The 23,800-nt window shown below is 45.5% G+C and overlaps 1 protein-coding gene across 4 annotated transcripts in view; it reads left to right on the top strand.

The window, feature by feature from the left end:
* Nucleotides 1-21,767: 21,767 nt before the first annotated feature.
* The window catches only part of ATL3 (atlastin GTPase 3), a 35,248-nt gene continuing 33,215 nt past the window's right edge, over nt 21,768-23,800 (top strand). The window contains exon 1 of one of the 4 annotated variants that reach the window (XM_038765189.1): nt 21,768-22,022. In XM_038765189.1, the coding sequence (XP_038621117.1) occupies nt 21,977-22,022 (46 nt within the window). In that variant the 5' untranslated portion in view covers nt 21,768-21,976. Of the gene's footprint in view, nt 22,035-23,800 lie in introns of all 4 variants that reach the window. The other 3 variants (XM_038765188.1, XM_038765192.1, XM_038765193.1) reach the window with 3 other exon arrangements.

Here is a 23,800-nt window from a genome sequence, read left to right as displayed (position 1 = left end):
GGGCGGCTCCGCCCTCCAGTACGCAGGCGCAGGAGGGAAAAGGGGCGGGGCCTAATCGCCGTTTCTAGGCGGGCCTTCGGGCCTGGTTGGTACTTTGGTTCTCTGTCATTCCTCGCTCGGTTTAAGGTCGGCAGGGCTCTTTTTTCATTCATTCATTCATTCATTCATATTCATTCATTCATATTATTCATTCATCCATTCAATCGTATGCATTCATTCATCCATCCATTCATTCATATATATGCATTCATTCATTCATATTCATTCATTCATCCATATTCATTCTATCCATATCCATTCAATCGTATTTATTCATATTCATTCATTCATTCAATCAATCGTATTCATTCATTCATATTCATTCATTCATTCAATCAATCATATTCATTTATTATTCTATTTATTTATTTTACTTGTACATATCTATTCTATTTATTTTATTTTGTTAGTATGTTTGGTTTTGTTCTCTGTCTCCCCCTTTTAGACTGTGAGCCCACTGTTGGGTAGGGACTGTATATGTTGCCAATTTGTACTTCCCAAGCGCTTAGGACAGTGCTCTGCACATAGTAAGCGCTCAATAAATACAATTGATGATGACGATGATGATTCATTCAATCAATCGTATTCATTCATATCAATCAATCAATCGTATTTATTGAGCGCTTACTATGTGCAGAGCACTGTACTAAGCTCTTGGGAAGTACAAATTGGCATCACATAGAGACAGTCCCTACCCAACAGTGGGCTCACAGTCTAAAAGGGGGAGACAGAGAACAGAACCAAACATACCAACAAAATAAAATAAGTAGGATAGAAATGTACAAGTAAAATAAATAAATAAATAAATAAATAAATAGAGTAATAAATATGTACAACCATATATACATATATACAGGTGCTGTGGGGAAGGGAAGGAGGTAAGACGGGGGGATGGAGAGGGGGACGAGGGGGAGAGGAAAGAAGGGGCTCAGTCTGGGAAGGCCTCCTGGAGGAGGTGAGCTCTCAGCAGGGCCTTGAAGGGAGGAAGAGAGCTAGCTTGGCGGATGGGCAGAGGGAGGGCATTCCAGGCCCCGGGGATGACGTGGGTCAGGGGTCGATGGCGGGACAGGCGAGAGCGAGGTACAGTGAGGAGATTAGTGGTGGAGGAGCGGAGGGTGCGGGCTGGGCAGTAGAAGGAGAGAAGGGAGGTGAGGTAGGAGGGGGCGAGGTGATGGACAGCCTTGAAGCCCAGGGTGAGGAGTTCATATTCATTCATTCATTCAATCGTATGCATTCATTCATTCATTCATTCAATCGTATGCATTCATTCATTCAATCGTATGCATTCGTTCATTCATCCATTCATTCATTCAATCGAATGCATTCATTCATTCCTATTCATTCATTCATTCAATCATATTTATTTATTCATTCAATCGTATTCATTCATTCATATTCATTCATTCATTAGAGAAGCAGCGTGGCTCAGTGGAAAGAGCCCAGGCTTTGGAGTCAGAGGTCAGGGGTTCAAATCCCAGCTCCACCACAAGTCTGCTGTGTGACCTTGGGCAAGTCACTTAACTTCTCTGAGCCTCAGTTACCTCATCTGTAAAAATGGGGATTAAGACTGTGAGCCCCACGTGGGACAACTTGATCACATTGTATCCCCCCCAGCGCTTAGTACAGTGCTTTGCACATAGTAAGCGCTTAACAAATGCCATCATTATTGTTATTATTATTCATTCAATCAATCATATTCATTCAATCATATTCATTCATTCAATCGTATTCATTCATTCATTCATTCAATCGTATTGAGCGCTCACTGTGTGCACAACACTGTACTAAGCACTTGGGAATTACAAGTTGGCAACATAGAGAGATGGTCCCTAGTTATTGAGCGCTTCCTGTGGGCAGAGCACAGGACTAAGCCCTTGGGAAGTACAAGTCAGCAACATGTTTTGTTGTGTTGTCTGTCTCCCCCCTTCTAGACTGTGAGCCCGTTGTTGGGAGGGACCGTATCTAGATGTTGCCGACTTGTACTTCCAAGCACTTCGTACAGTGCTCTGCACACAGTAAGCGCTCAATAAATACGATTGAATGAATGAATGAATGAATGAATGAATATAGAGACCGTCACTACCCAACAACGGGCTCACAGTCTAGAAGGGGGAGCCAGACAACAAAACAAAACATTCATTCATTCATAATAATGATGGCATTTATTAATTCATTCAATTGTATTTATTGAGCACTCACTGTGTGCAGAGCACTGTACTAAGCGCTTCGGAAGTACAAGTCGGCAACATCTAGAGACGGTCCCTACGCAACAACGGGCTCACAGTCTAGAAGGGGGAGACAGACAACAAAACAAAACATTAATTCATTCATAATAATGATGGCATTTATTATGTGCAAAGCACTGTTCTAAGCTCTTGGGCGGTTACAAGGTGATCAGGTTGTCCCTCGGGGGGCTCACAGTCTTAATAATAATAATAATAATAATAATGGCATTTGTTAAGTGCTTACTATGAGCAAAGCACAGTTCTAAGCGCTGGGGAGGATACAAGGTGATCAGGTTGTCCCATGGAGGGCTCACAGTCTTCATCCCCATTTTACAGATGAGGGAACTGAGGCACAGAGAAGTTAAGTGACTTGCCCAAAGTCACACAGCTGACAATTGGCGGAGGTGGGATTTGAACCCATGACCTCTGACTCCAAAGCCTGTGCTTTTTCCACTGAGCCATGGTGCTTTTCTTCACTCCCCATGGTGTCTCTCTCTTGAGAGAAGCAGTGCTCAAGAAATACGATTGAATGAATGAATTCGAGAAGCAACGTGGCTCAGTGGAAAGAGCCCGGGCTTGGGAGTCAGAGGTCATGGATTCTAATCCCAGCTCCACCAGTTGTCAGCTGTGTGACTTGCCCAAAGTCACTTAACTTCTCTGTGCCTCAGTTACCTCATCTGTAAAATGGGGATGAAGACTGTGAGCCCCCTGTGGGACAACCTGATCACCTTGTAACCTCCCCAGCACTTAGAACAGTGCTTTGCACATAGTAAGTGCTTAATAAATGCCATTAAAAAAAAAGCCCAGGCAGAATGAGGGAGTATCAGGGTGAAGGGGCACAGGATGAGTTAGCTTGACCACATTAGGAAGGATTTAATGAGGTAAAAAGTGCTATCATGAAGTAAAAAGATGGGGGAGATGACGTCAAAACAAAGGGGGTAAACAGAGGAGGGGTCTGGGGATGACGACATAAAAACAAAAGGCTGAATTCCCCTCAAATGCTAGGGGTCCAAATGGAGGGTAGTCCAGAGGGGAAGGGGAGTATGGGTAGATTCATTCAATCGTATTTATTGAGCACTTACTGTGTGCAGAGCACTGTACTAAGCGCTTGGGAAGTACAATTCGGCTACAGATAGAGGCAATCCCTACCCAACAACAGACTCACAGTCTAGAAGGAGACAGACAACAAAGCAAAACAATACCATCAATAACATCAAAATAGATAAATAGAATTATAGATATATACACATGGTAAAATAAATAGAATAATAAATATGTACAAATAAGCACAAGTGCTGTGGGGTGGAGAAGGGGGTGGGCAGAGGGGGGGAGTAGGGGCTATGGGGAGGGGAGGAGGAGCAGAGGAAAAGTAGGGCTCAGTCTTGGAAGACCTCCTGGAGAAGGTGAGCTCTCAGTCTTGAGTTACAGGAGCAGTTTTCTCACATTTCAAGTAGGGTCATTTGCTTGGCCTTTCCTGCTTGATTCTAGTTAATACAAACATAAACCTCAAAACGTGAGCCCTCTTTCGTGATAATAATAATAATGATGGTATCTGTTAAGTGCTTACTATATGGACCAAGCATTGTTTGAAGTGCTGGGGTGGATACAGTAATAATAATGGTATTTGTTAAGCGCTTACTATGTGCCAAACACTTCTAAGCACTAAAGGTAATCAGGTTGTCCCATGTGGGGCTCACAGTCTTAATCCCCATTTTACAGATGAGGTAATTGAGGACCAGAGAAGTTAAGTGGCTTGGCCAAGGTCACGCAGCAGACAAGTGGCGGAGCTGGAATTAGAACCCACATCCTCTGACTTCCAAGCCCGGGCTCTTGCGACTAAGCCACGCTGCTTCTCAAAGACTTTATGTATCTATCAATCATTCGGTGGTGTGTACTAGGGAAGTAGCTAATACCTGTTTTCCTCCTACTTAGACTGTGAATCCCATGTGGGACATGGAGTGTGTCCAACGTGATTTGCTTGTATCTGCCCGAGTGCTTAGTACAGTGCCTGGTATATAATTAGCACTTAACAAATATTATAAAAACACTATAAATAATATGGTATAATGGGAAGAGCACAGGCCTGGGAATCAGAGGACATGGGTTCTAATCTCACCTTTGCCACTTGCCTGCCATGTGAGCCTGGGCAAGTCACATAACTTCTCTGGGCTTCAGTTTCCTCATTTGTGAAATGGGCATTCACTACTTGTAATCCCTCCTTCTTAGTGAGCTCAGTATGAGGCAGGGTCTGCATCCGATCTGATTATCCTGTATTTTCCCCAGTGTTTAGTACTGCGGTTGGCACATATTAAGTAATAATAATGATAATAATAAATATGGTATTTGTTAAGAGTTTATTAGGTGCTAAGCATTGTTCTTAATGCTGTAATAGATACAAAGTAATCAGGTTGTCTTAATTCCCATTTTACAGATGAGGGCACAGGGAAGTTAAGTGACTTGCCCAAGGTCTCACAGCAGAAAAGTAGCGGAGCCGGGATTAGAACCCACAGTCCTTTGACTCCTAAACCCGTGCTCCCCTTCTAGACTGTGAGCCCACTGTTGGGTAGGGGCCGTCTCTATATGTTGCCAACTTGTACTTCCCAAGCGCTTAGTACAGTGCTCTGCACACAGTAAGTGCTCAATAAATACGATTGAATGAATGAATGAATGAATACTGCTTCTCTAAGTGCTTAACAAATACCATTATTATTATTATTATTATTAAGCACGCCTGTGTACAGGGCACTGTACTAATCTCTTGAAAGACTACAATATAGGAGACATGATTCTTACTCTCAAGGATCTTGTAATCTAGTGGGGAGAAAGACATTTAAATAAATTACAGATAGGGTAAATAGTAGAGTATAAAGGTATTCATTCATTCAATCGTATTTATTGAGCGCTTACTTTGTGCAGAGCACTGTACTAAGTGGTTAATGCACATAAGGTATACACATAGGGCTGTGAGTTTGGGGAGCGATTACCTCGAAGAATCTTCATCCTACCCCTGTGGAGAGGGAAAAGGGTTGTTGGGTCAAACTGAGTTTGTGACTTTCTCCATTTCATTCATTCATTCATTCATTCAATCGTATTTATTGAGCGCTTACTGTGTGCAGAGCACTGTACTAAGCGCTTGGGAAGTACAAGTCGGCAACATATAGAGATGGTCCCTACCAACAACAGGCTCACAGTCTCCATTTCATATAGTAAATCAGTGGCAGGGTTGAGACCCGGGAGCATGGACTCCGGTTATCTACCCGAGTTTCTCAAAATGGGGCTCGGGATGAAGAAATGTTATCAACGGAGGAACGGGGACCAGAGACTAAAATGAAATCTGTGGGGGATGTTTACTGAAAAGATCATGCTACACAGAGAAATTATAGGCCTGGTAGGAAAGATGTCCCAGAGATAACATTAATACAACATTTGCTGTGGCCCTGGAGGGAAGCTAAAATGAAGGACGAAAATTGAAAGGAGGTCCACAAAATGTAAACAATATAAAGAGGATTCCTGTAATGAGTAGCTTTAATAGAAAAATATTTATGAACCAGTTGCACACTGTTTTTACTTTAGGCTCCATTACCTCAAAACCTCTTGGATTATACAGCCTAGTCCTGATTCCAAAACTGCATTTCAGGGACCACCTTTTTTCACTAGTTAATCTTCTTGAATGGCCTTTTCATTTCTTTACCCTATTTTATCCACCCCCAGGGCCACAGTAAGTGTTACATTCATGATTTCTCTCAGTTTTTTGAAGACACAGAATTAGTCCTAAGGCAAAATTGCACGTCACTTTGAATGAGAAGCTTTATCTTGGGCATACAAGCTGTACGTTTCTTTTTGTTTTTTACTAAGGTCACAATCAATAACCAAAATGACGCAGCTGCAGTGACAGCATGTTCTACTGTAAAGATGATACCTCATCCAGAGAGAGACTGCCAGTCAGCCAGGCACTAAAAGGAAAAAGCAATCAGGCCCTTGGAAACCTTCTCCAACGGGCAGGATACATCTGCCCTTGACCATTAATAAGGTCAGATAAAACCCAGACAGGAGAAAGGATTGGCTGTATCAGCTCTTAGTCACCAAAGAAAATCTCCCAATATAACCTCACAGCAAATGTCTTCCTCTGGTGCATATGCGAACATGTCAGCTGATAGTGTAGCAATGCAGATAGGGAGTGGAACTACGATTCTATCTGTTAACTCAACAAAACATTATTTTAACCATTCCAATAAGAGCAGTAGTTTTGACAACTTCAATGCTTGGGGCAAGATAAGGAAATAAATGATCCCAGAAACCTGGAACAGATGAAAAGAAGTATTAGTGAAGCAGAGAAAGTCAAGGATCTGTCTCCAGGGCTACGTTTCAGGGTCTGAAAACAGCAGCCCTAACTCAGCTTGGTTGTAGGGATGTCAAAGACCCTTCAGGGGAGCTTGCTGGAAAAGGAGGAGTCTATGCTCCAATGCTGATGGATTCAAATTTTCCATCGTTCTGCTCCCACCATGTTATTCCAGTATTCAATCTTGCTGAGTCAATTCTGCTTAGGAAAGGCTTCTGCTCAGGCAACTCACGTTCTCTGTTCTGTCCATTGTCTAATAATGTAGCTGGCAATCCAACAGCTGTTCAGATTTCTGGCAATTCATCAGTCAGGGAGGGAAGCCCCGGACTCCATTCTCCAAGGGGAGCAGCAAACTTGGGGGGGTTTCCATTTCTTTTTTGTGGCTGGGGGGATGGGTTAAAGTTAAAATTATTTCTAGGAGATTTTTCTAAAAGAACTGCTACCTGGGGTGTCTTCAGGGACAATCCCATTAAAAGCAACTTTATGTAACTAACACACACAAACACACACACACACACACCCGACCCCCCCCGCCCCCGCCCCGCAAAAACACTGAAAGACTGAGCACATTTCCCAGTTAACAACCAGACCAGATTCTAAGTCTCTGCCATAGTGAATTGTCACATTCCTCTTTTGGGAATATATATATACATACATATATATATATATATATATATATGCATGTATATATACACACACATATATGTATGTATATATATACATACATATATGTGTGTATATATATATACATGCATATATATATGTATGTATATATATACACGCATATATGTATGTATATATATACATACACATATATGTGTGTGTGTGTGTGTGTATGTGTCTCCCAAATTTGCAAGTATGTATACAGTCATTCTGTGTATACGCAGTACATACTACCCTAGCTCCTAGGCAGTTTAATACGTGTGCCATAGTTTCCATTTTACAGATGGGCTAATTAAGAATCAATAGATTAAGTAATGTCCAGGAACATATATAGCCAGTTAGTTGCTGAAACTAGAGCCTAATGTTTCAATGTATCCATTTAGTTGCAAAGCAAAATGAACCTTTTTTTTTAGCCTGTATTTCACAATTAGATACTTCTGATGTTGAATCACCAGTGTTCTCAATTTCATTACCTGTAGTGGAATGGTGAATCCTTTCCTTATCAGAAAGAATGCAGGGGCCTGAAGTCTTTTCTTCCTTCTCTGTTTAAAGTCTATGACAGATCTAGCACTCCTCAGCTGCTCTAAATCTCTAAGACTGACAAGGATGAAAGACTGTGAGCTCAACTCTAGACTGTGAGCTCCTTTTGGGCAAGGATTGTCACCCTTTATTGTTGTACTTTCTCAAGCGCTTATTGCAGTGTTCTGCACACTGTAAGCACTTAATAAATATGATTGAATGAGTGAATGAATGAATGATAGAGTGTGAGTGGCCCTGAACAAACTACTAGCACTATAATCAATGCTTCTGAGCAAGTTCTCAGTCTTGAAGTCTGTGTGATGGTGTATCCATTGTTGATGGGAGAGTCCATCATTAGAAATTATTTTTTAAGGTAGCGAATCCGGGGAATGGGCAATAGGATAGGGAGAATCTAGAGGCTATGGTAGCAAAAGTGACTGGCCCAATGGAGAGACCTGGGTTCTAACCCCTATGTGACCTTGGGCAAATCACTTAATTTCTCTGTACCTCAATTTCCTCATCTGTAAAATAGGGATTAAAATTATACTCCCTTCTACCTAGACTGTGAGTCCTATGCAGGACAAGGACTGCATCCAAGCTTATAACCTTGTACCTTAGAGAAGCAGAGCGGCTCAGTGGAAAGAGCACGGACTTGGGAGTCAGAGGTCATGGGTTCTAATCCTGGCTCCACTCCATGTCTGCTGGGTAACCTTGGACAAGTTACTTAACTTCTCTGAGCCTCAGTTACCTCATCTGTAAAATGGGAATGAAGACTGTGAGCCCCATGTGGGACAACCTGATCACATTGTATCCCCCCCCCCAGCATTTAGAACAGTTCTTCGCACACAGTAAGCACTTAACAAATGCCACCATTATTATTATTATCTACCCCAGGGCTTAGAACAATGCATGGCACATAGTAAGCCCTTAACAAACACCGCAATGATAATAATAACTACAGCCTACCTGTATTGTGGTCCCGGTTTTGCAGTTTGCTGGAAAGGAATGGGAAAGCAGGGAGTGGAAAGTGGAGACTCCTCCAATTTCAGTGGGTGGCAGAAGGCCAAGAGCTGTATTTGCTCTCCCTGCTGAACAGCAGGTACCCTTGTGATGAGCTGGGGAGCAAGACTAGCTGGAGGGAAGCCATTGGATGAAGCGCTTCCTGGCTTGCTGCCTTTCGCATCAAATTTGTACCCCTTTTCCGGGTGGGGAAAGTATAAAAGTGGGATATTATTATAATCACCCCTTCCCACATTGCCTGCATTTCAGCTTCTTTTGTGCGTTACCTGCAATCTTCAGATCTGTGGAATGACGCTGTAGCAAAACTAGCAGTCATTTTGTAGGGGTCAGTGGTATTTATTGAGCACTTACTATGTACAGAGCACTGTTCTAAGCACTTGGGAGAGGGCAACAGAATTAGCAGACATGTTCCCTGCCCATAATGAGCTTACAGTCTATTTGTGTATTATAATAATTGTAGCATTTGATAAGTGTTCAGTATGTGCCAAACACTGCAGTAAGTGCTGGATAGATACAAAATAATCAGGTCAGACACAGTCCATCTCACAAGAGCCCTAAAGTCTAGACAGAAGAAAGAACAGGTATTGAATCCCAGAGAATAGAGTGCAGAGACTTCCTCTCAAGACTGAAAGTGAATAGGAAAAGCAAAAATCTCCTGTACCTTTTTCTTCTCTTCACCCCTACTTTGTTTCAGATTTAGTCCTGGGTGGATTTCAGTGTGGGTTTGTGCAGGGGGGCTGAGTTGTTGGTTTTTGGGTTTTTTTTAAACTATACATTAGCTGGACTAAATGATCGTGTTATATAATTCTGGAAGGGGGGTCTTCAAAGAAATATTTGTAGGGGTTGATGAAAAGCCCGCTAATAGAGATGGACAGTGGGCTTTCTGGGGGTGAATAGATACAGGGTGGTCTAGTGGATAGAGCATGGGCCTGCTAGTCATAAGGACGTGGTTTCTAATCCCAGCTCTGCCACTTGTCTGCTGTAACCTTGGGCAAGTCACTTCACTTCTTTGTGCCTCAGTTACCTCATCTGTAAAATGGGGATTAAGACTGTGAACCCCATGTGGCACATGGGCTGTGTCTAATCTGACTCACTTGAATCTACCCCAGCACTTAGTATAGTGTTTGGCACATAGTAAGTGCTTAACAAATGCCATTAAAAATCCCTATGTTACAGATGAGAAAAATGAGGCACAGAGAAACCTACAACTTGCCCAAGGTCGCATACCAGCAAGTAGCAACACGAGGATAAACTGGCATGTGTCGGACACACATGCTTAACTATGTGTCTGACATTTATGTTTTCAGCATGGAAGGGAAGGGAGTGTTGGGGTTTTAACTGAGGAGGATCTACCAGTTGGCAGTCAAAATGATTAATTTGGGGATTTAGGGGGCCCATTCAATACCCCTCTGAGCAAATTCCTTAAACCCCAGTAGTTCTGCATTTTCAGAATGGAGTATGAGCATTTAGGAGCATGGATATTAACGCATAGTCCTACTAGCCCCAGGACTATAGGCTAATCTTACCTTCCAACTGCCTTATCTTTGTGATTTTAGAGAGGGAAGGGACACCGGAAAAATCCTGTTCCAGGGTCAATGACTAGATTGTTCCTTCATTGCATGTAAAAGGGGAGTTTCCTAATTGACTCAAACACAATGGTAAATCACAGCCCTGACAAACCATTAATACTATTACTTTTTTTATGGTATTTGTTAACCTCTTACTGTGTGCCAGGCATTGTATTAAGCACTGGAGTAAATACAAACTAATCAGATTGGACACAGTCCATGTTCCAAATGGGGCTCACAATTTTAATCCCCATTTTGCAGATGAGTTAACTGAGGCACAGAACAGTTAAGTGCTTGCCCAAAGTCACACAGCAGACAAGTGGTGGAGCTGGGATTAGAATTCAGGTCCTTCTGATTCCAAGGCCCATGCTCTATCCACTATGCCATTATTCTCAAATCCCTTATGCAGATTCTTGGTCCTGAGGTCTTTGTGGCTTGACCAAAGATTATCCATTTGCCTCGATAACTGCTCTAATCGAATTGTTTTATTATTATTACTATTAATAATAATAATAATGGCATTTATTAAGTGCTTACTATGTGCAAAGCACTGTTCTAAGCACTGGGGAGATTACAAGGTGAACAGGTTGTCCCATGTGGGGCTCACAGTCTTAATCCTCATTTTACAGATGAGGTAACTGAGGCACAGAGAAGTGAAGTGACTTGCCCAAAGTCACATAGCTGACAAGTGGCGGAGCTGGGATTTGAACCCATGACCTCTGACTCCAAAGCCCGGGCTCTTTCCACTGAGCCACGCTGCTTCTCTAAACCACGCTGCTTGTTTTGGCTTTCTTTTTGACGAGGTGATGACGGCATCTTTGTGGCATTTCCTCAGTGGTCTATATGTTAAGAAAGAACTTGTGTCAGTGCTTATGCAAGGTGTCCACTCTCTCCTTTTAGATCTCAGTAGAAATGCCTTCAGGTGTCCATTTTTTATTACTTTGCTGCAATAGCTAGGACAACTGCGATATTTTCACATGATGGAAAGTTTTGTATGTTTTGTCCATACATCTCAAAAATCTCCAGTGGTTGCCTGTCAACCTTCATATCAAGCAAAACTCCTCACTCTCGGCTTCAAGGCTCTCCATCACTTCGCCCCTTCCTACCTCACCTCCCTTCTCTCATTCTGCAGCCCATCCCATACACTCCACTCCTCTGCCGCTAACCTCCTCACCGTGCCTCGTTCTCGCCTGTCCCGCCGTCGACCCCCGGCTCACGTCCTTCCTCTGGCCTAGAATGCCCTTCCTCCGCACATCTGCCAAACAAGCTCTCTTTCTCCCTTCAAAGCCCTACTGAGAGCTCACCTCCTCCAGGAGGCATTCCCAGACTGAGCCCCCCCTTTTTCCTCCCCTCCTCCTTCTCCCCTCCCCATCACCCCCTTGTTCTACCCCTTCCCCTCTCCACAGCACTTGTATATATTTCTACATATTTATTACTCTATTTTATTTGTACATACTTACTATATTTATTTTATTAATGATGTGTATATAGCTATAATTGTAGTTATTCTGATAGCATTGACACCTGTCTACTTGTTTTGTTTTGTTGTCTGTCTCCCCCTTCTAGACTGTGAGCCCGTTGTTGGGTAGGGACCATCCCTATATGTTGCCAATTTGTACTTCCCAAGCACTTAGTACAGTGCTCTGCACACAGTAAGCGCTCAATAAGTACAATTGAATGAATGAATATGTTTTGCAGGACCACTTTTTCAATAATAGAAGGTGTGTTGAGATGAACATGGAATATTAATAATAATAATAATAATAGTATTTGTTAAGCGCTTACTAGGTGCCAAGCACTGTTCTAAGCACTGAGGGGGATACAAGGTAATCAAGCTTGTCCCACGTGGGGCTCACAGTCTTAATCCCCATTTTACAGATGAGAGAACTGAGGCCCAGAGAAGTGAAGTGACTTGCCCAAAGTCACACAGCTGACAAGTGGCGGAGCCGGGATTCGAACCCTTGACCTCTGACTCCCAAGCCCAGGCTCTTTCCACTGAGCCACGCTGCTTCTCTAAAGCACTGTTCTAAGCGCTGGGGAGGTTACAAGGTGATCAAGTTGTCCCAAGTGGGGCTCACAGTCTTCATCCCCATTTTACAGATGTGGGAATTGAGGCACAGAGAAACTAAGTGACTTGCCCAGAGTCACACCGCTGACAATGGCAGAGCCGGGATTTGAACCCATGACCTCTGACTCCAAAACCCGGGCTCATTCCACTGAGCCACGCTGCTTCTCTGAGCCACGCTGCTTCATGCCATCTCTTCAGGACTAATTGATTGAGGTCTTCCCCTACTAGCTCCTGATTTCCTCTTCTCCTACTCTCTTCTGCACAGTCCTTGCACTTTGATTTGCACCCTTTATTTACCCCTCACTCAACCCCACAGCACTTTTGTACATATCTGTACTTTACTCATATTGTTTGTCTCCCCCTCTAGACTGTAAACTCATTGTGGGGAGGGAACATGTCTACGACTTCGTTATATTGTACTCTCCCAAGCATTTAGTACAATGCTCTGTGCACAGTAAGTGCTCAATAAATTTGATTGATTGACTATGATAAGACTCTAGACTGTAAGCTTCCTCTAGACTGTAAGCTCTTTGTGGGCAGGGAAAGCACCTGCTAACTGTGTTGTAGTATACTCTCCAAAGTTCTTAGTAAATTGCTCTGCCCGTAGTAAGTGCTTAATAAATAATAATAATAATGATGGTATTTGTTAAGCACTTACTATGTGCAAAGCACTGTTCTAAGCACTGGGGGGGATACAAGGTGATCAGGTTGTCCCACGTGGGGCTCACAGTCTTAATCCCCATTTTACAGATGAGGTAACTGAGGCACAGAGAAGTTAAGCGACTTGCCCAAAGTCACACAGCTGACAATTGGCAGAGCTGGGATTTGAACCCGTGACCTCTGACTCCAAAGCCCAGGCTTTTTCCACTGAGCCACGCTGCTTCTCTACCACTGATTGATAAGACTCAAATTGACTTCAATCCTCAGAGGAACTGTGATAGCATGGTTGCGGGAAGGGAATGTGTCTGTTTATTGTTGTATTGGACTTTCCCAAGCACTTAGTACAGTGCTCTGCACACAGTAAATGCTCAATAAATATGATTGAATGAATAATTATAATTTCTTTGGTAATTTGTAGACGTTTTTGGTTTCACTGTGGTCGGCATAGCTCTGGATCTCTACTGCTTTGGCAACATATCACCTATCATATATGTCCTTTAATGTGATTTGCATGTCACGATGCAAGTTTCTGAAAGGCTCACCCCTTTGCCACAAGATGCTGCTGGTACAATAAGTATTTTGCAGGGAGACATTTTTGTTGCATCAATCCTACTGATTATTCTTGGCCATATAAGGTTGCCTGGAATACAGTCCTTCTGCATGTTGGGGATTGAGGTTTAATTTTTTTGTTCCGGCATAGTTGTTATAATGTTGCTATAGGGCTATTTTTGGATATCTTCATTCTCCAAGAGCTTAATGTTCTCCAGGAACATTTTTGATAATTTGAAGTTCACTTTTTGACACAGTCAAAGGACAGCATGTGCTTGAAGAGTACAAAATAATGATTTGTCCAATATTCTGCTCCATGTGTGATTGCTATGACCAGAAGCTACAAGTTGGCCTACTTCTCATGAGGAGTAAAATGTGTAATAAGAAATGAATGTACCATATCCAGGGCACTTTTGTCGAAAGCAAATTATGGCCAAAAATCATTAATAAAAAAGTATTACAGACAGTGCTAGGCACAGGAAAAATCAAGGCCTCCCACATTTAGCACACCATACGTAATATTCATGCATTCAATTGTACTTATTGAGTGCTTATTGTGTGCACAGCACTGTACTAAGCACTTGGGAAGTACAAGTTGGCAACATATAGAGCTGGTCCCTACCCAACAACAGGCTAGTGAAATGCCCAAGGGTCAACTCTAAAGAGACAATGGGGGAGTGAATGTTGATGAGGGAATCCCCATGTCTCTGGAAAGAATTAGAAGGTTGAAGAAAGATTTAGGCATCTGTCTGGATGGGTGGAAATTGATACCTCATTTGATAGGAAGGATCTGCGTTACCCTTGTGAAAGTATATGCAGAATTCGCTCAGTCATTCATTCACTTTTTTAAGGTACTTACTGTTCATTCATTCATTCAATCGTATTTATTGAGCACTTACTGTGTGCAGAGCACTATACTAAGCGGTTGGGAAGTACAAATCGGCAACATGTAGAGACAGTCCCTACCCAGCAACAGGCTCACGTCTAGAAGGGGGAGACAGACAATAAAACAAACAAGTAGACAGGTGTCAATACTATCAGAATAAATATAATTGTAGCTATATGCACGTCATTAATAAAATAGAGTAATAAATATGTACAAATATACACAAGTGCTGTGGGGAGGGGGAGGGGGTAGGGCAGAGGGAAGGAGGGGGTCGATGGAGAGAGGAGGAGGAAGAGGAAAGGATAAAGGGGGGGCTCAGTCTGGGAAGGCCTCCTGGAGGAGGTGAGCTCTGAGTAGGGCTTTGAAGGGAGGAAGAGAGCTAGTTTGGCGGATGTGTGGAGGGAGGGTATTCCAGGCCAGAGGTAGGACATGGGCCAGGGGTCGACGGTGGGACAGGTGAGAACAAGGCCCAGTGAGGAGGTTAATGGTGGCAGAGCAGCGGAGCGTGCGGGCTGGGCTGGAGAAGGAGAGAAGGGAGGTGAGGTTGGAGGGGGCGAGGGGCTGGAGAGCTTTGAAGCCGAGGGTGAGGAGTTTTTGTTTGATTTGAAGGTTGATAGGCAACCACTGGAGATTTTTGAGGAGGGGAGTGACATGTCCAGAGTGTTTCTGTACAAAGATAAACTGGGCAGCAGAGTGAAGTATAGACTGAAGCGGGGAGAGACAGGAGGATGGGAGATCAGCGAGAAGGCTGATGCAGTAATCCAGTCGTGATAGGATGAGAGATTGAACGAGCAAAGTAGCAGTTTGGATGGAGAGGAAAGGGTGGATCTTGGCAATGTTGTGGAGGTGAGACCAGCAGGTTTTGGTGACAGATTGGATGTGTGGGGTGAATGAGAGAGTGGAGTCAAGGATGATGCCAAGGTTGCGGGCTTGTACGACTGGAAGAATGGTAGTGCCGTCTATAGTGACAAGAAAAGTCAGGGAGAGGACAGGGTTTGGGAGGGAAGATCAGTCTTGGACATGTTGAGTTTTAGATGGCGGGAGGACTTCCAGATGGAGATGTCCTGAAGGCAGGTGGAAATATAAGCCTTGAGGGAGGGAGAGAGAACCGGGGTGGAGATGTAGATTTGGGTGTCATCAGCGTAGAGATGATAGTTGAACCTTGGGAGCAAAGGAGTTCACCAAGGGAGTGAGTATAGCTGGAGAACAGAAGGGGACCAAGAACTGACCCTTGAGGAATCCCTACAGTTAGGGGATGGGAGGGGGAGAAGGAGCCCACGAAGGAGACTGAGAATGAACAGCCCGAGACATAAAAGGAGAACCAGGAGAGGTTGGAAATTTTGAAGCCAAGGTTGAATAGTGTGTTGAGAAGAAAGGGATGGTCCACAGTGTCGAAGGCAGCTGAGAGGTCAAGGAGGACTAGGATAGAGTAGGAGCCATTGGATTTGGCAAGAAGGAGGTCACTGGTGACCTTTGAGAGGGCAGTTTTGGTGGAGTGTAGGGGACAGAAGCCAGATTGGAGGGGATGTAGGAGAGAGTTGGAGTTGCGTGCAGAGCTCTGTACTAAGTGAAAGAACAATACAAAAATAAATAGTGAAAATCCCTGCCCACAGCAAGCTTACACTCTAGAGCAGGGGAGACAGATGTCAATACAAATAAATAAAATTACAGATATATACGTAAGTGCTGTGGGGGAAGAGCAAAGGGAGGGCAACTCAGGGCAACTGAGAAGGGAGTGGGAGATGAGAAAAAGTGGAGATTAGCCTGGGAAGTCCTCTTGGAGGAGATGTGCCTTCAATAAGGCTTTGAAGGTAGGGAGAGTAATTGTCTGGCAGATTTGAGGAGGGAGGGCGTTCCAGGACAGAGGTAGAGTGAAGGGTTGGCAGTGAGATGGGTAAGATTGAGGCACAGTGAGAAGGTTAGCATCAGCAGAGTGAAGTGTGTGGGCTGGGCTGTAGAAGAGAAGCAAGGTGAGGTAGGAGTGGGCAAGGTGATAGAATGCTTTAAAGCCAGTGGTGAGGAGTTTTTAATTTGATACGGAGGTCGATAGGCAACCACTGGAGATATTTGAGGAGGGAGGTGACATATCCTGAACGTTTTTGTAGAAAGATGATCTGGGTAGCAGAGAGAAGTATTGACTGGAGTAGGGAGAGACAGGAGGTTAGGAGGTCAGCAAGGAGGCTGATGCAGTAATCTAGGTGGGTTAGGATGAGTGATTGTATGAACTTGGTAGCAGTGTGAATGGAGGGGAAAGGGCGGATTTTAATGATGTGAAGGTGGGACTGACAGGATTTGGTGACAAATTGAATATGTGGGTTGAATGAGAGAGGAGTCAAGGATAATGCCAAGGTTACGGGCTTGTGAGACAGGAAGGATGGTGGAGCAGTCTACAGTGACGGGAAAGGCAGGAAAAGGACAAGGCTTGGGTGGGAAGATAAGGAGCTCTGTTTTGGACATGTTAAGTTTGAGATGACTGGAGGACACCCAAATAGAGATGTCTTGAAGGCAGGAGGAGATGAGAGCCTGAAGAGAGGGAGAGAGATCGGGGAGGAGCTGTAGATTTGGGTATCATCAGCATAGAAATGTTAGTTGAAGCCATGAGAGCGAATGAGTTCTCCAAGGGAGTGGGTGTAGATGGAGAATAGAAGGGGACCCAGAACTGAACCTTGAGGGACCCCCACAGTTAGGGGGTGGGAGGCAAAGGAGGAGCCTGCAAAGGAGACTGAGAACGAATGGCCAGGGAGATGAGGAGAGCCAGGAGAGGACAGAGTCAGTGAAGCCAAGGTTGGGTATCGTTTCCAGGAGAAGGGTGTGGTCCACTGTGTCGAAGGCAGCTGAGAGACCAAGGAGGAATAGGATGGAGTAGAAGCCGCTGGATTTGGCAAGAAGGAGATCATTGGTGACCTTTGAGAGGGCGGTTCTTGTGGAACGAAGGGGACAGAAGCCAGATTGGAGGAGGTCCAGGAGAGAATTGGAGGAGAGGAACTTGAGACAGCGGGTGAAGTTTGGAGATGAATGGTAGGAGGGAGACAGGGCAATAACTGCAAGGAGCAGTGGTGAAGGGAGGGTTTTTTTAGGATGGGGGAGACATGGACATGTTTTTAAGGCACTGGGGAAGAAGCCATTGGAGCCATTGGAAAATACCATCCAAAGACAACTCTACCAAAACCTCTGCATTGTGCCCCAACTCCTTGCCCCCTTTCCTGCCTCATTGCTCCAGAGAAGCAGTATGGCCTAGTAGATAGAACATGGACTTTTGCCTCCAACACTTGTGTGCTATGTGACCTTGAACGAGTCACAACTTCTCTGTGCCTCAATTATCTTATCAGTTATATTTATCGAGCATTTACTAGATGCAGAGCACTGTACTTAGTACTTGGGAGAGTACAATATAACAGAATTATCAGACAAGTTCCCTGCCCATGCATGAGCAGCAGCTTGGCCTAGTGGACAGAACACATGCCTGGGAGTCAGAAGGTTCTGGGTTCTAATAATTTATTCATTCATTCATTCTTTCTTTCAATTGTATTTATTGAGCGCTTACTGTGTGCAGAGCACTGTACCAAGCACTTGGGAAGTACAAATCGGCAACATATAGAGACAGTCCCTACCTAACAACGGGCTCACAGTAATCCCGGCTTCGCTGCTTGTCTGCTGTGTGACCTTGGGCAAGTAATTTAACTTCTCTGGGCCTCAGTTACCTCATCTGTAAAATGAGAATTAACACTATGAGCCCCATGTGGGACAGGGTCTGTGCCCAACCAGATTAAGTTGTATCTACCCCACCGCTTAAAACAGTTCTTGGAACATAGTAAGTGCTTAACAAATACCATAATTATTATTATTGTTATTATTAAAGTGGGGATTAACACTGTGATCTCCCTGTGGGTTGGACTATGTCCAACCTGAGTAGCTTGTATCTATCCCAGTGCTTAGTAGAGTGCCTAAACCCCTGGAGGCCCAACAGACATTGGAAGCTGAGGAAAGCGCCCTATGTACACGACTGAGGAAGGCTGGCTTTAGCTTCTAGCTGAAAGTCCATTTGAACCTCTATGAAGCACTAAAAGACTAAATCCTAAATGTGATTGTAGGTTGATGAGGAAATCATTTTACAATCATTATTCACTCCTTTCAAATAATAATAATAATGGTGTTTGTTGAGTGCTTATTCTGTACCAGGCACTGTATTAAGCGCTGGAGTGGATACAAGTAAATTGGGTTGGACACAGTCCCTGCCCCACATGGGGTGAGCCCATTTTTGGGTAGGGATTGTCTCTATCTGTTGCCGAATTGTACTTTCCAAGCGCTTAGTACAGTGCTCTGCACACAGTAAGCGCTCAAGTCATTCATTCATTCAATCGTATTTATTGAGCGCTTACTGTGTGCAGAGCACTGTACTAAGCGCATGGAAAGTACAATTTGGCAACCGTTAGAGCCAGTCCCTACACAACAATGGGCTCAATAAATATGATTGAATGAATAAGACTGATAATAATGATGGCATTTATTAAGCTCTTACTATGTGCCAAGCACTGTCCTAAGCACTGGGGAGGTCACAAGGTGATCAGGTTGTGCCACGGGGGGCTCACAGTCTTAATCCCCATTTTATAGATGAGGTAACTGAGGCACAGAGAAGTTGTGACTTGCCCAAAGTCACACAGCTGACACTTGGCAGAGCCGGGATTTGAACCCATGACCTCTGACTCCAAAGCCACTGAGCTATGCTGCTTCTCCAAACAATGGTATTTGTTAAGTGCTTACTATGTGCCAAGCAGTGTTATAAGTGTTGGGGGAGTTACAAGATTTTCAGGTTGTCCCACATGAGGCTCACAGTCTTCATCCCCATTTTACAGATGAACTAACTGAGGCACAGAGAAGTCAAGTGACTTGTCCAAAGTCATATAGCTGACAAGTGGCGGAGCCAGGATTAGACCCCACGACCTCTGACTTCGAAGCCCGGGCTCTTTCCACTAAGCCACGCTGAATGAATGAATGGAGCTCACAGTCTTAATCCCCGTTTTACAGATGAGGTAACTGAGGCACACTGAAATTAGGTGACTTGCCCAAGGTCACACAGCAGATAAATGGAGGAGACAGAATTAGAACCCAGAGCCTTCTGACTCCCAGGCCTACGCTTTATCCCTCACATGTCAGCTGTGTGACTTTGGGCAAGTCACTTCAGTTCTCTAGGCCTCAGTGACCTCATCTGTAAAATGGGGATTAAGACTGTGAGCCCCACGTGGGACAACCTGATTACCTTGTATCTCCCCCAGTGCTTAGAACATAGTAAGTGCTTAACAAATACCAACATTATTGTTATTCATTAGGTCATATCTCTCCCCTTGAAAACTCCCCCTTCTAGACTGTGAGCCCGTTGTTGGGTAGCGACCGTCTCTAGATGTTGCCAACTTGTACTTCCCAAGCGCTTAGACCAGTGCTCTGCACACAGTAAGCGCTCAATAAATACGATTGAATGAATGAAGACTGCATAAGAACTCCCAAGGGCGTTTATTGAAAGGGTTGTATTGGTCGAACATGTCGCCTGAGGATGACAAAGTCCGTTTTTCCTGCAGACCGTTTTACCTCACGGCCTGGCAAGAGGCTCAACATGGCCCTGAGGTAAACACTCCCACAGCAGGAACAGCCCTACTGAGAGCTCACCTCCTCCAGGAGGCCTTCCCAGACTGAGCCCCCTCCTTCCCCTACCCATCCCTCCCGCTTTACCTCCTTCCCCTCCCCACAGCACCTGTATATATGTATATATATATTTGTACGTATTTGTTACTCCATTTATTTATTTTATTTGTTCATATTTATTCTATTTATTTTATTTTGTTAAAATGTTTTGTATTGTTCTCTGTCTCCCCCTTCTAGACTGTGAGCCTACTGTTAGGTAGGGACTGTCTCTATATGTTGCCAACTTGTCCTTCCCAAGCGCTTAGTCCAGGGTTCTGCACACAGTAAGCGCTCAATAAATACGATTGATTGATTGGCACATAGGAAGCACTTAACTAATACCATTATTATCATTTTTATTATTATTTTCCCCTCTCTTCTTCCCACCCCCTCCCCCTGGGGCCCTCCTTACCCGCACAAGAGGAGGCGCAGCTCTTCCCCCCAAGGCTGGGGCTGACGGTGGGGTTGATTGATTGACCGTCTCTATATGTTGCCAACTTGTCCTTCCCAAGCGCTTAGTCCAGTGCTCTGCACACAGTAAGCGCTCAATAAATACGATTGAATGAAGCTCTCTTCCTCCCCTCAAGGCCCTACTGGGAGCTCACCTCCTCCAGGAGGCCTTCCCAGACGGAGCCCCTTCCTTCCTCTCCCCCTCGTCCCCCTCTCCACCCCCCATCTTACCTCCTTCCCTTCCCCACAGCACCTGCATATATGTATATGTCTGTACATATTTATTACTCCATTTATTTATTTATTTATTTACTTGTACATATCTATTCTATTTATTTTATTTTGTTAGTATGTTTGGTTTTGTTCTCTGTCTCCCCCTTTTAGACCGTGAGCCCGCTGTTGGGTAGGGACTGTCTCTATATGTTGCCAACTTGTGCTTCCCTAGCGCCTAGTACAGCGCTCAATAAATACGATTGATTTATTGATTGATTTGTTCTCTGCCTCCCCCTTTTAGACTGTGAGCCCACTGTTGGGTAGGGACTGTCTCTCTATGTTGCCAACTTGTCCTTCCCAAGCGCTTAGTCCGGTGCTCTGCACACAGTAAGCGCTCAATAAATACGATTGAATGAATGAATGAATGACTGAACATAACCGCGGGCCGCGCCCCTAGCGGGCGGGCCTCGCTAGCGACCGCCCCCGCCCACCTCCCCGGACCCCCAAAGCCACGCCCCCTTTCGCATCGCCTACCTGGGAGTCGTAGTTCACTTCGGGTTGTCAGTTTCCGGTCCCCGCCAGGGCGAGCCGGGAGGGGACGAGCGGGAGACTACATTTCCCACAAGGCAGTTGGGGGGGCCTCGCTAGAGACCGCCGTCGCCCACCTCCCGGGATCCCCATAGCCACGCCCCTTTCGCATCGCCTACCTGGGAGGTGTAGTTCAGTTCGGGTTGGCAGTTTACGGTCCCCGCCAGGGCGAGCGGGGAGGGGACGAGGGGGAGACTACATTTCCCATAAGGCATTTGGGGGGGGGGCGTGGCGACACCCGCCAATCCCTGATTGCCCGCCCTCGCCCCCCCCTCCCCTCAGCTTCTAACAGCTTCAGGGAAACAGGGGCGCGGCCCTTCAACGGCCTCTCGCGCCTGGATGCCGTAGTAGACGCCCCCCGCTCCGCATTTCCCTCTTCCGGAGGAAGCCCCCGCCTGTTTCCCGCCTCCCCTCTCTCCTCCTCCTGTCCTTTTCCTCCATTCCCTGCCCCTTCTCTCTCCTCCCACCACCCCCCTTCTCAGCGCCCCTGCTGCCTCCGCCTGAGGAGGCTCCATGTTTTCCCCTCAGAGAGCGGCGACGACTACCTCAGGAGGAGCAGGTGAGGCGCCAGGTAAACCCCCCCTCCCGCCATTTCTTCCTTCCTCAGGACTAACCCCTTGCCTCCCTCTGAGGAGACCGCCCCTTTTAAGTCCCGTTTTCGGTTTTCTTGGCCCGTTTGGGGCGTTTATTGAGGCGTTGGCCTCCACCGTCATTTCCCGGCATCCTCCATTGGCCCACATGGTCAAGACGGTCACCGCCATCTCCCTCGCTGCCGTCGTGGAGTTTGAGGCCGGCAGAGTTGCACGTCCTCAATCAATCAATACTACTTATTGATCGACTGAGACGTACCCACTCTCCCATAGCAGACCCATAACTTAGTCAGAACTGCCCCAGAATGGGCCCCCATGATGAGGCCTTGCCCCGAGCGAGCCCTCTCCAATGGCAGGAAATCCTTCTGTCAGACGATGCTGTGCCCTCTGCATCCTCATCAATCGTATTTATTGAGCGCTTACTATGTGCAGAGCACTGTACTAAGCGCTTGGGAAGTACAAATTGGCAACATATAGAGACAGACCCTACCCAACAGTGGGCTCACAGTCTAAAAGGGGGATATGACCCATATCTTAATCGACAGGCAGTCAGAACTGCCTAAAAATGGGCCTCCATGCCAAGCGAGCCCTCTCCAATGGCAGGAAATTCTTCTGTCAGACGATGCTGTTCCCTCTGCAGCAAGAAGGTTGGCCAACCCTAAATTTCCCACGACTAGCATGGGCCCATATCTTAATCGACAGCCAGTCAGAACTGCCCAAAAATGGGCCTCCATGATGAGGCCTTGCCCCAAGTGAGCCCTCTCCAATGGCAGGCAATCCTTCTGTCAGACGATGCTGTGCCCTCTGCAGTGAGGTTGGCCAATCCTAAATTTCCCACGACTAGCATGGACCCATATCTTAATCGACAGGCAGTCAGAACTGCCCCAAAATGGGCCTCCATGCCAAGCGAGCCCTCTCCAATGGCAGGAAATCCTTCTGTCAGACGATGCTGTTCCCTCTGCAGCGAGAAGGTTGGCCAATCCTAAATTTCCCACGACTAGCATGGGCCCATATCTTAATCGACAGCCAGTCAGAACTGCCTAAAAATGGGCCTCCATGATGAGGCCTTGCCCCAAGCAAGCCCCCTCCAATGGCAGGAAATCCTTCTGTCAGACGATGCTGTGCCCTCTGCAGCGAGAAGGTTGGCCATTCCTAAATTTTCCACGACTAGCACGGACCCATATCTTAATCGACAGGCAGTCAGAACTGCCTAAAAATGGGCCTCCATTCCAAGCGAGCCCTCTCCAATGGCAGGAAATTCTTCTGTCAGACGATGATGTTCCCTCTGCAGCGAGAAGGTTGGCCATTCCTAAATTTTCCATGACTAGCATGGACCCATATCTTAATCGACAGGCAGTCAGAACTGCCTAAAAATGGGCCTCCATGATGAGGCCTTGCCCCAAGCGAGCCCTCTCCAATGGCAGGGAACCCTTCTGTCAGACGATGCTGTGCCCTGTGCAGCGAGAAGGTTGGCCAATCCTAAATTTCTCACGACTAGCATGGACCCATAACTTAATCGACAGTCAGTCAGAACTGCCCAAAAATGGGCCTCCATGATGAGGCCTTGCCCCAAGCGAGCCCTCGCCAATGGCAGGAAATCCTTCTGTCAGACGATGCTGTGCCCTCTGCAGCGAGAAGGTTGGCCAATCCCAAATTTCCCACGACTGGCATGGTCCTTCTTGGCAGAAACCCCCCTCCCTATATTCCCCCTTCCCTCCCTTGGCCAGAAAAGTAGATTTAATGGGCA

The sequence above is a fragment of the Tachyglossus aculeatus genome, chromosome 22, assembly GCF_015852505.1.
Source record: "Tachyglossus aculeatus isolate mTacAcu1 chromosome 22, mTacAcu1.pri, whole genome shotgun sequence".
In the NCBI taxonomy this organism is placed as follows: domain Eukaryota; kingdom Metazoa; phylum Chordata; class Mammalia; order Monotremata; family Tachyglossidae; genus Tachyglossus; species Tachyglossus aculeatus.
The sequence above is the reverse complement of the archived record's forward strand: the minus strand, read 5'-3'. Positions and strand labels throughout refer to the sequence as shown.